Source organism: Typopeltis vanoorti, chromosome 5 (genome assembly GCF_054136105.1).
Source record: "Typopeltis vanoorti isolate ZY-2024b chromosome 5, IOZ_Tvanoo_1.0, whole genome shotgun sequence".
In the NCBI taxonomy this organism is placed as follows: domain Eukaryota; kingdom Metazoa; phylum Arthropoda; class Arachnida; order Uropygi; family Thelyphonidae; genus Typopeltis; species Typopeltis vanoorti.
Genome location: NC_143553.1, coordinates 130,682,052 through 130,696,393, shown reverse-complemented (window position 1 = coordinate 130,696,393; position 14,342 = coordinate 130,682,052). Strand labels below are relative to the sequence as shown.

The 14,342-nt window shown below is 36.0% G+C and overlaps 1 protein-coding gene across 2 annotated transcripts in view; it reads left to right on the top strand.

Annotated features, from left to right (window-relative positions):
* The window catches only part of trbd (ubiquitin thioesterase trabid), a 320,379-nt gene that overhangs the window by 161,988 nt on the left and 144,049 nt on the right, over positions 1-14,342 (top strand). For both annotated transcript variants that reach the window (XM_090393330.1, XM_090393331.1), the window contains one exon: positions 12,399-12,470. In XM_090393330.1, coding sequence (XP_090249456.1) covers positions 12,399-12,470 — 72 coding nt within the window. The remainder of the gene's footprint in view (positions 1-12,398; positions 12,471-14,342) is intronic.

The following is a 14,342-nucleotide window of genomic DNA, read 5'->3' as shown; positions in this document are numbered from 1 at the left end:
CAATCTCCCAGATCTGCAACAATGTAATTGATCTTGTTAGATTCCACCTCACACCAGATGGCTTCAAGCTCACTGCCACATGAAAAATTGTTACTGGTATTGCAGTCATAGGTCTCAACTCTAGCTGGATTCAAGACATTTGATATCATTAGTAGCACCCCCCCCCCTCCTCTCCTATCTACTCTGTCCTTCCTAAAAATACTGTGCCCTTTACACTCAGTACTAGTTAGTATGTCTGATTCTGATAGCCAGGTCTCACTAATGCCTACAATTTGAGGTCCCAACATTGTTTCTTTATTATTAATTTGGTTCTGATACTCATGTCATTCCTGTATAGACATAATAATCTACCTGCATATGCTTTTGTGTAGTCTTGTCTACAGTCTGCATGCCACAGATGGACAACTTGCAGATCTTTGTTCTTCTCTAGTGTGTTATATGTGTCTATATCTTTGCACACGTTTGATTGGTCCGAACTGGACGAACACAAAGTCAAAATTATTCTCTCCTCATAATCATTTCCATGATATTGACCATTCATTAGACACTTATATAACATTATTGTAACAGAGTATGAAGACATATTGAAAGAATGTAAATTGCAAAGCCTCGTGAATAGGAGGTAGAGGTTACGATTGAGACATAAGTTAGTCAGGAATTGTTATCAGGTTGATGTGGAAGAAATTTTTCATAGAATGGGGGAGGCGGAACAAGCCATTCCTGGAAATTGTGTTAGTTGATAGTGTTTACCTCTCATGATGAGTCTCCGACGACTCCATGGAAGTCGTGTTAATAATAATAATAATATGTATTGGACATCTAGAGGGAAATTGACACTTCTGTAGCAAAGGGTAGATAGTGGACCATAAGATAGTATTTTGAAAAAAGGTCTTGCCAAACAATATCAGATGCTTTAGAAATGTCAAGAGCAGACACTTAAATTTCTCCAAACCATTTCCCATGACTTGTGTCTGAATGTGAATGATTATGGCAAGGTGATCTCTTGTGTATTAGTAGTCGCAGAATCCATACTGGTGGTAATTGGCGAGCCTCAAGTTGGTGAAGAAGATGATTGGTGTTGGTTTCTCCAACTGTTGTGTGAAGATATCGCACCCTATTTTTCAAATTCTCCGGATTAGAGATAAATTTTTTCTTTATCTTATCTCTAATCCAGAGAATTTTAATAATAAGGTGTGATGCCCTTTGGCAACTCGCATAGGTAAATATCACTTCTCCAAATTCCACCTTAGTATCACCACCTCATGTCTGGCTCTTGCTGATGAGACCTCAATAAAGTTCAAAACCGGTCTGGGTAGTGACCCTTCCTTTAATGCATAGCATTATACATTTTTATATAATGAAACCTGTGGTGAATTCATCACTAAAAACACACGTATAACCACAATGATTAGTTTTAATACATAAATATTTCATCCCAAGTATCTTGAGACATCCTCAGTACAGAAATTCAAACAATACTAGGAATAATATACAGTTACGGTGAATGATTACAATGGAATCTCAATGCACGTGCATTAAAAAAAAAAAAAAAAAAAACATATATAAAGAGACTATTTTACACATTTTTGGATGACAATTTCCCATACTTTAGGAATAGTAAGAACGTCATTGCAGTTTAAATTTGGTCTGTGTAGTAGGGCTTCAGCACTTTCCTTATATAGACCATAGATGGCGAACCTATGGCACACGTGCCAGAGGTGGCACGTCAACAATTTACAGGTTTATATAAAAGGATTTCCTTTTATATGCTTATAAATTATTCAACTTTTTTTTTAAAATTATTACAATACGTACAAGTTAAATTTTGTTTTACACGAGAGAGCAGCTATGAAGACGTGCATATGATTGGTGCGGTATTAACAAAAGATCACGCGACCCAACGACAAAGGCAACCGACAAGTGTTGGGTTGAAATGCTAATTCTCTTCAGCTGAATTCCATAACATCTGAAACTGTCATAACAACATTCACTATATATTTCCTAGTTTTAACACATTCACGACGCAGTGTCATTTATCGTTCCGACGGAACTTCTCATTACCAGCGGGCTGAACTTGCACAAAGTTTCAACCCTTAGTAAAATTTTATTCGTGCTTGTTTAGGTTGAACTATCAGGCGAACTCATACACGCATTATATGTACAGTGACCATATTTTTTTGGAGAAAATAATGGACAAATTAGAAATTGTTTCATAATAAATTTAAAAAAAGGTTGCGTTTGTTTGTTTCACTAAAACTAAAAAGCTTTATAAAGCTTTACAAGCGTATATTGTAAAATATAAGCATATACATAGCATTTTAAATAATTATATTATTACTTAAAAAATTTAATTTTGATACTTTACACAAGAATGAACTTTTTTTTTTTAATAAATCAGGTTTGTGTTTTAAAAATTCATAAAACTGTATTCAATTCATGTCAAATTTCCATTTGGTATAAATGCATGCTTTCAATGTTTCAATTTTTAATTGTTTTTTTTCCACTGGTCCACATATTTTTCTCTAATGAAAATACTTGTTCAGTGGGGGAGGCATTTAGATCCAGTGAGGTATAAGCAAAATTCAACAATTTTTAAAATATTTTTAAACAATACATATTTATCTGAAATATTTAAAATATTCAACCCTACTATGTCATTTGTCGCCATTCTTCGATCTTTTCACTGGTGACATAACTTTTAATACACGAAACTTCATCAAATAGTTCGGCGTCATTTATATTTAAGTTCCAGTGACTGGAAATGAACAAAACGCTTTCCTCGATCTTCGCCCGCAAAGGGATTACTCATAGTAGGACCCATTCAAATACAGTAGGCCTCCCATATCTGCCGAGTTTGTTTCCATCGTCTTCCGCGGATACCTGAAACTGCTGATAGTAGCGAACCCTATATATATATATATATATATATATATATATACTATGTTTTTTTCCTAGACATAAATACCTGTGACAAAGTTTAATTTATAAATTGCTCACAGTAAGAGATTAACAACAATAACTAATAATAAAACAGAACAATTATAACATACTGTAATAAAGTTATCTGAATGTGAACGGAATCTTATCTACCTCAGATGTGTGGAGCTTTCTCCATCTTTGCAACAAGTTGCCCTGGTGTTGGACAATCTTTGCGATCAGCCGAACTGTCTATTACTAAAAGAAAGAGCGTAATGCTTCATTTCGGTGATGTAAAATTACATGAGCAAAGTGGATATTAGATCCATTATTTCAAAGCCGAATGTTTGTAGAGACTATGAAAGTTTCGTAAGTTGACCTTTCGTATGTTAATATCTTCGAACCGAGGTTGACCACGGATAAGTGAAACCGTGGATATTGAACCGCGGATACAGAGGTCCTACTGTACTTCCATATCCACGAAATAGCTGTCCCAGTTATTTAAATAAGCAATGCAGGTTTGGTAAAATTTATGAATTGCATCTTTAAATATGTTGGCATTAGTATTCAATTTACCATTTCAATTTACAAAATAAAGGCAAAATGGCCATTTTAGGGAAAAAAAAATCTAAAGGACAGAGCAGTGAAATAAAGGACTTCCTCTTAAATAAAGGACGTATGGTCACTGTAATTATATGGCATGTTTATTCGTGGTAGAATTTTATTTGAAGTTCGTCTTTGTGATCTGCCATAATGACATCGAGAATTTCAAATGCAATAAAACAAACACTTATTTCATGTAATTGAAAAATTGGACGAGAGTTTTTAGTTAGATACTGTGTTTGAGTGCAACACATGGTTGCACTGAAACACAGTTGTTGACTTGAGTCTGTACAGCAGACTCAAGTTTCTGTGGGAGGAAACAATAATAGTGCAGTTAGAGACAGCTTAAATAAAAACGGTGCAAACTAATAAATCACACTATTTGTTGAGAAATATATTACACGGAACGCAAAAGCCTCTATACCTTGTTCAGGGATACAATAAAACTGCACTTGTTTTTCTTGCAGTATAATGGCTTTGGGGAGGGCGAGTTATTGACGCCTCGACGTGAACATGTTTGAACATTTTTCGTGTGCGAGATAATATGCAAAACTTTTTGATGTCTTTTTTCGTTAAGTAAAATCAGGGGCGTTAGGGCTAGTTATATTCGAGTAAATACAGTAAGCATTTCACCGACAAGTTGAGCTTCTCCTGCTCGGCTAACTTATAGTGAGTTACAATGTATAAATATTTTTCTCACTACCGTTTTTTTTTTTTTTTCAAGCCAACATTAAAATCAATTTAATAATATAATAATCAATTTTACACTGATAATATTATAAATTTATATATAAATAAATATTATAAATAAAATAAAATATTATTTATAAAATATTATATATTATTATAAATTAATCAATAGATTTTCTATTAATTTTTCCCCTACTAAAAACTTCCCAGCACGTCATCAACTTGATTTGTAAGTTTTTGGCACGTGCACATAAAAAGGTTCGCCACCACTGATATAGACATTCATGTTTAAATAAAGATCTTTATTTAAACATGAATGTCTGTATAAAGAAAGTGCTGAAGCCCTACTACACAGACCAAATTTAAACCTCAACGATGTTCTTACTATTCCTAAAGTATGGGAAATTGTTATCCAAAATTGTGTAAAATAGTCTCTTTATATATGTTTTTTTTATTTTTTAATTTACTTCTATAACATGTTACTGTATGCTTATTGAGATTCCATTGTAATCATGCACCCTGACTGTATGTACCTAGTATTGTTTGAATTACTGTACTGAGGATGTCCCAAGATACTTGGGATGAAATATTTATGTATTAAAACTAATCACTGGTTATACGTGTGTTTTTAGTGAAGCATTATACATATCCACAAGGAGATGTGCTTTGCATTATAGGATACTAAGGCAAGTGATGAGAACTTATACCACCTTTACTACGAGATGACTGATCCTGAAAGTACTTCAGGCACAAACTTTGCTTGCTTACACTTGGATAAAGGATAAAACCAAATATATAGTAGCAGCATACTGTTATCTGAACTTTCCAATGGAAAATGGTAAATCATTAAAAGAGATGTCAACAAATTTGCAGAAGAAAGCAACTTCAATCTCAGAAACATCGTCAAATGCAATTGTTTCAGACCTATAAACAAAAAGGATGGAATGAACTTTCCACGTCTCTTGAAAGTGACCCATGACACACCAATAAGTGCATTTTAATTAATAAGAGTGATAAACAACAGGTTAAAGAACACTTGCCTCTAATTGGACGTATGTGCTCAACCTGACTTAACATTTGCCCAGAGGGAAAAAATGCCAACTTTGAAGACAACTTGAAGAAAAATGCCAAAATGGAGACAACAGTTGGATCATAGACTACAAACAAGCTAAACTAGTGCAAAAATCAAGTGATGCTTCTATTAGCCACAAAGGAGACCATTATGCAGTTCAATAACATCCATGGCCTCAACTCCAACCTTAATAGTGTCAACTACCATCTGCAGTCCACCAAACCCCACTTACTCTTTTTAGCAGAAACTCAAATCTCACCACCTCCCAGTACTATCCATCTCAACCTTCCCAACTACACACTGTTTAGCTCCTTTCGATCCAAGACTGATGTTCTGCACATCTATCTGCTCTGACATACCCTGCCAGAGAGCATCTAATCTAGAATCGCCTAACTTTGACCTTCTTTAGTTGAAAATATCCCTTCCCTACTCAGTTAAATACATCTGCTGTCTCTATCACTCTTCTAATGCCACCAATCACTCTGAGCTCTTTAATTTCCTCTCCTTAAAAATTGATTTTCTCCAATCCCACTCTCCTAACAGTGAAATCATCCTCCTAGGAGATTTTAATGTCCAAAACACTAACTGGCTTTCCTCCTCCGTTGTAGTGATCTTGCAGACAGAAATGCTGAAACATTTGCAATCACTAACAACCTTAAATTATTCACATGCCAACCAGAATATCAGATAACCCAAACCACTCCCAAAATACCATAGATCTCTTCCTTACCAATGACCCTTCCAAATACGCTGTGAATGTTGTGAGGGCCCCCCCCCCCCCGCTAATTCTGACTACAATCTAGTGCTCATCTCTTCCCCCATGCAACAATGCTTACACAGTAGTTTGGCATTATAACAGTACCAACTGGGACAGCCCCCGAGACTACTATGCATCATTCCCACATTTGGACTATTGTTTCCAATCTTCCAATCCAAACATATGCACCGAACATATCACCAAAGTAAACCTCACTGGCATGGAAACATACATTCCCCACACTTCTCTGAATTGCCATCCCTTATCTAAACCTTAGTTCTACAAAAGATGTGCCAAGGCTGTGCAAATGAAAAATCAAGCATACCACAACTGGTTTACATCAGGGCAAGTCTGAAAGGAGTGGACAGTGGGGATAAATTGTTTTCACTTCACAGGTGCAGTTTCAGAGAGGAAGGTCGCAAACAGTGTGCCACACAACTCCATACTCCTTCATTGCTTATACTCAAGCCCAGAATAGATGCTAGAAAACTATCAATGCTTCCAAAACAGAATTTGAACAATCAGAAAGCAGTAAACTTGCAGCCTGCCCAAATGGCAGCCTTTTGGTCTCTTGCCAAAGCAATTGGTCATAACTTTTGTCCTACACTATTCCCACCAGATGGCTCTATTTCATCGTCATCCACAGAAAATGCTAATCTCCTGGCTTCACACTTTGCGTCCAATGCACACATAACCGACAATGGCAAATGTCCCCCCCCCCCCCACAAGTCATTCCAACTGCCCAACATACAATGCCCACTATATCCTTTTGCCAGAAAGAGATCAGAAACTTATTGTCTAAATTAGACACAACAAAAGTCTCCTGGCCCTGATGGCATTGCTCCAATTGTCCTTGAAGGTCTGTGCATCAGAACTGACTCCTATCCTATGCTGCCTGTACATACTCTCTCTTACTCCACTGGTATTTATCCCAAAGCCTGGAAATTGGCCTATATTCAACCCATTCTTAAGAAGGGTGACAAATCACTGCCATCTAACTACCTGCCCTATCTCACTCACCTCAGTCCTATCTAAAATGATGGAGAAAATCATCAATTCTCAACTCCAACACAATCTTGAAGTCACCCAGCTATTAAGTGACCACCAGTATGGATTCCGTCTGTGCCAATCAACAGGAGATCTACTCTCATGTATCACCCATCTCTGGACAAATGCCATGGAGCTATTTGTAAAATCTCAAGTGGTTGCACTTGATATCTCCAAAGCTTTTGACTGGATCTGGCACAAAGGCTTACAAAGCAAACTTCTATTATTTGGACACTATCTAAGGATTTCTGCAGTTGGATTGCCAGCTTTCTGTCTGGACTCACACTGTGTGTGTGTGTGTGTGTGTGTGATGGTAGATGGTTCCCTATCCTCTCATCATCCAACTAATGCTGGGGTTCCACAAGGTTTTGTTCTCTCACCAACCCTCTTCCTTCTGTATATCGATGATCTACTGCAGTTGACCTCCAACTCAATACACAGTTTTGCAGATGACAGCACATCGTACTCCTCCCTTTCATTTGACAAACCTTATTCTACACAACTCACTTCAACCTACAGAACATCAACCACCACTGCCCTCAATTCTGACCTCCATGCCATCCTCCAATGGGGCTCAGATAACCTCATCAACTTCAATGCTAGCAAAACCCAGTTCTGTCTTATTCCTCACAAAAAAGAACCATTTTCCCCAGTATTATTTTTGATAACACTCAAATTTCCAGACAAGATGAGATTTTTCTTCTTGGAATTACCCTAACATCAGGCCTCTCCTGGCATAAACACATCACAACCATGCATCCACAGCTTCCAAAAACCTAGGATTTCTCTTTCAAGACCATTACTTCACCTGTAAACAGCTGTTAACCTTATACAAATCACAAATCTGCCCAGCTATCAAATACTATTCTCACACTTGGAGTGGGGCTCCTAAAAGGTTTCAACTTCACCTCAAAATGCTGGACTCAATACAGAGGAGAGCAGTTAGGTTGATAAATGACCCATCTCTTATCAACTCACTTTCACATAGATATTTGGTTCTCTGCAATTTATGTATTCTATAAATATTTCCATGGCAAATGTTCATTTGAAATAGCATCAATAATTCCCCAACTCAGTATTAAGCCCATTGGAACATATACAGCTACTGCCCAACATCCTTTCGCAGTACACCTTGAAACCCACAGAACAAGTTTCTTTTCCTCCTCCTTCATCCCTGCTACTGCTGTACTGTGGAACAGTCTTACCCCTGATGTATTTCCCAAGGAATACAATATACAGACTTTTAAATCAAATATTAACAAGTTTCTCCTTTCCTAACTCACTACCCATATATGGTACTAACATACTATAGTTTGATCAAACCAGCCTCTCATGTATGGGCTCAACATAAAAAAAAAAAAAAACCCTTGTGTGTGTGTGTGTGTGTGTGTGTGTGTGTGTGTGTGTGTGTGTGTGTGTGTGTGTGTGTGTGTGTGTGTGTGTGTTTACTGCAGATGATGATGACCTTAATGTGAAGATCAAAATGTTGGGAAATTAAAGTAATTATTCCTGACACTGTTGTAGTCTCCATAATTTTACTGAAATGAATGCTAATCACTAAAGGAAAGGATAGATGTATTTATGAGTATATCATCATCTGCATAAAGCAAAGAGTAAAGTTTGACATCTCCAATTCTAATTAATGCCTAATGTCACTTTCTTTCATAATATGCATCCTTGTCTTACCTTGATTTTACTTCAAACCATCTTTCTGTATTTCTTTCAATTTCCATGATTTCTCAGTCTGGCAAATTTCTCTATCTGGCATAAAGTGAAAATCTTGTATGTTTTCTGTCAGCTTTTAATATTAATCCTCAGTGATGTTTTTTTTTTTTTTTTTTTGGCAAGGATATCTAGGAATGGTAATTTACTATCCTTTTTCTTATTTCTAATGTGAATTTGATTTTCGGATAGTGATTATTCAGGAATTTACAAAATCTTCAATGTCTTTCTAGGTATGCTTCCATGTAATAAAAATATCATCAGCACATCTCCACTAAACATGTGTTTAGGGGTGTGCTATAGCTTTTTCTTCAAAGTTTTTCATATGTAAATTTGCTGATGAGAGGAAAGAGAAGCAGATTGCCAGACCATATTTTTGGTAGTAAAATCTTCCTTTCCAAGTAAAGAATGAATATTTGAGGCAATGATGGAAAAATGTAATGCCAGGAGGAAATTGGTGTGCAAGGATATCAATCAATTCTTCTACATCCGTACGGTTAGCCTAGTGGCTATGCACTTCACAACCATATGCCTGGGGAAGGAGTATCCTAGGTTCGATTCCCGTCAACAACGTGAGGAGCTTAAGGATCTTCTTCAGCCAAGTTAGCCGATCTTTGGAGTGAACAGCAGGGTTCCCCACCCCCAGTTTATCTGGGGTTTTTCATCCCACAATCAGGCACACTGACTCTGTGACCACACATGGATACAGTCAGGAGTACTTAAGACAATCCCTCCAGCCATAGGTCTGAATTGTCAGCTATGCCGAGCCCGGATAAAAATAGGGGGGGGTTGAGGTGGTGCTGTACCTCTCCATAAGAAAAGGGGCTCACAGCCGTTGAATCACCATACGAAACTAATGAATTCTTCTACACAGAAACACATAGAAACAACGAAACTGTGTCTAAAAACTAGCTAATATCTGATGGGGTAATCTGTATGTCTGAAAGTTTCTTTACAAAATGCATAGAGCTTTCCAAGTAGAAGTTTGAGTGATCGATATGTGGCTTGAGGAGTTTTGATAGGTGTTTAGAAAGAAAATATGTAGAAGAGTCTCATCCACCCACTACTGTACAGAGGGGATGTCTACTTTATGCACTCCATACAATCTGGGAGTGAACGGTGCCTTAACTCCAGTTGTCTGTAAATATTCAAATGTATTAGAGCTTATGCCATTTTGCTTGTAACGACCAAGTGGGATCATGATCCATTTCTTTATATGCGGAATAATCCGATAACACAGAAAAGATCTTTTTCTCACATCCACACTATCGAAAATGACTATTGAATTTCCTTTGTCTGATTTAAGTATGATGATGATTTCATCATTGTCACATAACTTCTTAAAAGTGTCCTCTAATGTTGTGATATTACTAATAAAATGGAAGCACTAAGTAACCTTATGGTTCATGCTTCCTCATATGATGATAGGAACTCAGTTGCTTTTTTAACATTAACCATTGTGTCAACTTTTTGAATGTGCCTTGTAGTTATTGCTTAGAACTGAAGCTTCTATATCAGTAAGATTATAGTTAGAACAATTTAATACAAATTTATAGAAGTCAGAGAGTTGGTATTTCTGTGAACTATATTGTATAAATGCTTGAATTTTTTGGATAGTCTGTATTTAGAATCTTTTTCTACTCTTGAGACCATACACTACAATCTATAGTGTTGCATATATTCATATGCAACACTATAGATTGAATTTTCCAGGATATTATGTAGGTAATATGCTTTTTGTTCAATGGAGAACAACTCCAATCTAACTATTTTTGTATTTTGGCTTGCAGAAGAGCAAAACTTGCATTTCTGTATATCCTCTGTGCTTTTGCAGAATGTACATTTTCTTAGATTCTTTAGAAATTCAGGAATTATAGAATTATCTGTGTAATTGTTCAGAAAAATAATTTATTTGAAAGCAAGGCTTTCTTGCATTTTAGCTTTTCTAAGGACATAACTGTTTCTTTGTCTCTCCTTCAAGATAATACTTTTTTTAACTAATTCTATAAATCTACGAGTAGATTTATATCAACTTTAACAATTGACCAAGTTTGACTGGTAGATTTTTTTTTATTCATTAAAGAGTGTTTCTCCAACATGTTTTGTTGTCTATTGACAGCGAAACGTGCATGCAATTAGATCATTATCTTATTATGTGAAGACGAAGTAGCATAATCTGTTTCTAAGCAAGTAGAGAGTCCAAATAGACAAAATGCTGGCATCATACTCAGTGTGCTGTTTAAGATAACTGTAGCAGTACCCTTGTCCGCTTTGAGGTTATTCTAAGAATATTCCATGGAGTTCAGAGACTTGTTGCATGGTACCTAAATTAATCCACACAGCCATGCCACTTCTTGAACTTATTCACAAACAAAGATTATCAGAAATGCACTGACAAAGGAATATTTAATAATTGATTAATGCAGATATTCTGGCCTGGACATCCAACAGGACATAATCAGTGTAGAGGGTGGAGCACAAACCCATGAATTACTTATGTACTGATAATGACTTGTTATACTCATGCCAAAATATCTGCAGTACTAAATTATCATTGATTACATTTAATCAAAATTATATGTATGGATATACCTAACAGTGAAGGATGGCTTCCTGTAAATGGAAAATTCAATATTACCAGTAGAGTTACGAATTATCAGGGTATCCAGGATGGGAAGACTATTGTAAGATTGACACTCAATAGTGAACTGTATAAGGAGTTCATTTTATCCAAAAACTGAAGTAGTTCTGTTTCAGTAGATTTAGTTATTCATAACAGTGATGCACAATATAAATAATACCAAGAAGAAAAATATAATTAATTGTAATTTTTATAATATAGCCTGACTTCTTTAAATTGACGTAATGGTTATCTATCTCCTAGATGGTACTATGCTAGGACATAAGTTTTTTTTTCAGTTATAATTTGTATTGTTTCTATAACTATCTTTTTGATTGGCATACTTGTCATAGTTGTAATTTGTGTTCTGAAGATACTGCATAGAAAACCAGTGAAATATTAATAAGTTCAATAAATTAATTATATATGCTCTTCTTGGTGTTGTTTATACCAGGAAGCACTTTATGAATAACCAGGCAACAAAATTCATCTCCCACTTAAATACAACACTAACACCCATACCATGCCGAGATTCAAATCCATGGCATGTTGGTTGGAGACTGAATATCCTACTTGGCCAACCAATCCAGCAAAAGAATTTCATCGTGCAGAACTATCACATAAAACATAACTTTCTTCATAAGACATAAGCTATGCTATGCAGAAGTATTGAACAGTTCTGCATAGCACAGCTTATGTCTTATCTATCTCATGAAGAAAATTCTAGTTACATAATTTTAAATGAATCTCAAGAAATTTGTGGATCTTATGCAAGACCTTTTAATTTCAGAGTCACTTGGCTAATTAAATCTTTTTAAATAAGAAAACCTTTATCTAATAATTTTTTTTAAAATGTTATTTGATGTTATTTTTATTTCATTAATCTTTTGCAGAAATTATATCATCGCTTAATATAGTATGTTAGATTGGGGCGTAACACTTTCATTTATGAATGTTTTTATTGCTTGCAGAAATAGAAGATTTTTCAACAGCAGTTCAGGAAAGGTTATTTGATGAACTCCTAGACAGAGATGTTCAAAAAGGTAAAACTTGTGTGTACAGTCAATTTTAACATCCGTATGATATTGATCATTTTCATGTATGTTTCTGTATACAGGAAAAAAAAATTCTAATAGGCAGAAATAAATATTCTAAAATATGTTTCTTGTATACTGATTTATATCTATCTATCTATATTTTCCTGTGTATAAGACAGTACTTTTTTCTAAAATTTTCAGACCAAAAATTGGGGTCGTTTTATACACGGGGGGGGGGGGGGGGGGTAACCGGTTGAAAGACCTGCGGTTGCTGTGACAAAACTTCTGATACCTTGTCTCCATGAACAGGCTTCTGCCAATCACTAGCCTTTGTTAACTCTGTAGATTGCCGTCATTAATGGCTGATTCTAACAGTGGATTTAAAGAAAGATGTTGGAAGATTTTTCCCACTTGGTTAGTGGAAAAAACTTCCAACATCTTTCTCTAAAGCCAGAATAATCTAATAATAAGGTGAGACACCTTTTGGCAGTTCGTATAGGTAAATATGACTTCTCCTTTACTTCTACCTTAGTATCACCACCTCTAGATCTGGTTCCCACTGACGAGACCTCAGTAAAAGTTGAAACCAATCTGGGTAGTATAGCATTATGGATGATACTAAGAAAAAGTGATGAGAGCTTGGTCCACCTTTACCACTAGTTGCCTCAGTCCTGAAGATACTTCAGGTGCCAAGTTTGTTTGCTTACACTTGAATAAAGGATTAAACTAAATTTATTAAACTCTGAATGCATTCTTACGACTGCAACTCGTTGGCTGGTAAGTTAATGCATTAACAATATTTTGAGCACTAGCCCATAAAAATGTCCAAAAATAAAAAACGATTGTCATATTCTTCAAAATTCAAGTTAAAAATCATCAATTACGCAAAAGAACATGGAAATAAAGCTTCAGAGAGACAGTTTGGACTTCCTCCCGCTGAGCGTATGATTAGACAGTGGAGAAAACAGAAAGAACAACTACCAAAAAAAAAAAGAGGGCCTTAAGAGGAAAACCAGCAAAATGTCCAAACTTGGAGCAGAGGATTAAGACTTGGATTATGGAGCAGTGCCAGAGTGGGATATGTGTGTCAACCAAGCTTATTCAATATGAAGCAAAAAGGTTTGCAAGAGAAAATGAACATTGTTGATTTCACAGGAAAGGCAAAATGGTGCTTCAACTTCATGAGGAGAGAAGGGTTGGCCATCAGAACACGAACCAAGTTAGCCCAGAAAATCCCACCAGCTTATGAGGATAAAATCCAGCAGTTTTACTCCTATGTCATAAAACTTCGGAAACAATATGCTTTTGAACCAAGTCAGATTGCAAACACGGATGAGATGCCTCTCAATTTTGACATGCCTTCCAACAGAACTGTTGATATGAAAGGGGGCAAAACACTGGCAATCAAAACAAGTGGTCATGAAAAGATATACTATACTGCTGTCCTTTCATGCTGTGCAGATGGTATCAAACTGCCTACTATGCTCATTTTTAAGAGGAAAACGTATATTCGAAAGAGAGCACACCACCTGGTGTGCTCTCATTTGGATATACATTTTCCTCTTGTCCAAGTTCATGAGAACGGCTGGATGAATGAAGAGATCATGGCTATTTGGTTTGCAAAGATTTGGTCCAGAAGACTTTGTGGGCTCTCGAAGAGGCCAGCTCTGCTCATGTTTGATTAGTTCCAAGCACATTTAACATGAAAAAAAAAAAAAGTTTGCAGCAGATTTGTGAACACAGCTGGCAGTTATTCCTGGTGGACTTGCAGGTCAGCTACAACCACTAGGTATTTCTGTCAATGAGCCCTTCAAAGCTCTGATGAAAGAAGAATGGAATAAATGGATGCAAAAAAAGGATGTAATAATTTGACACCAA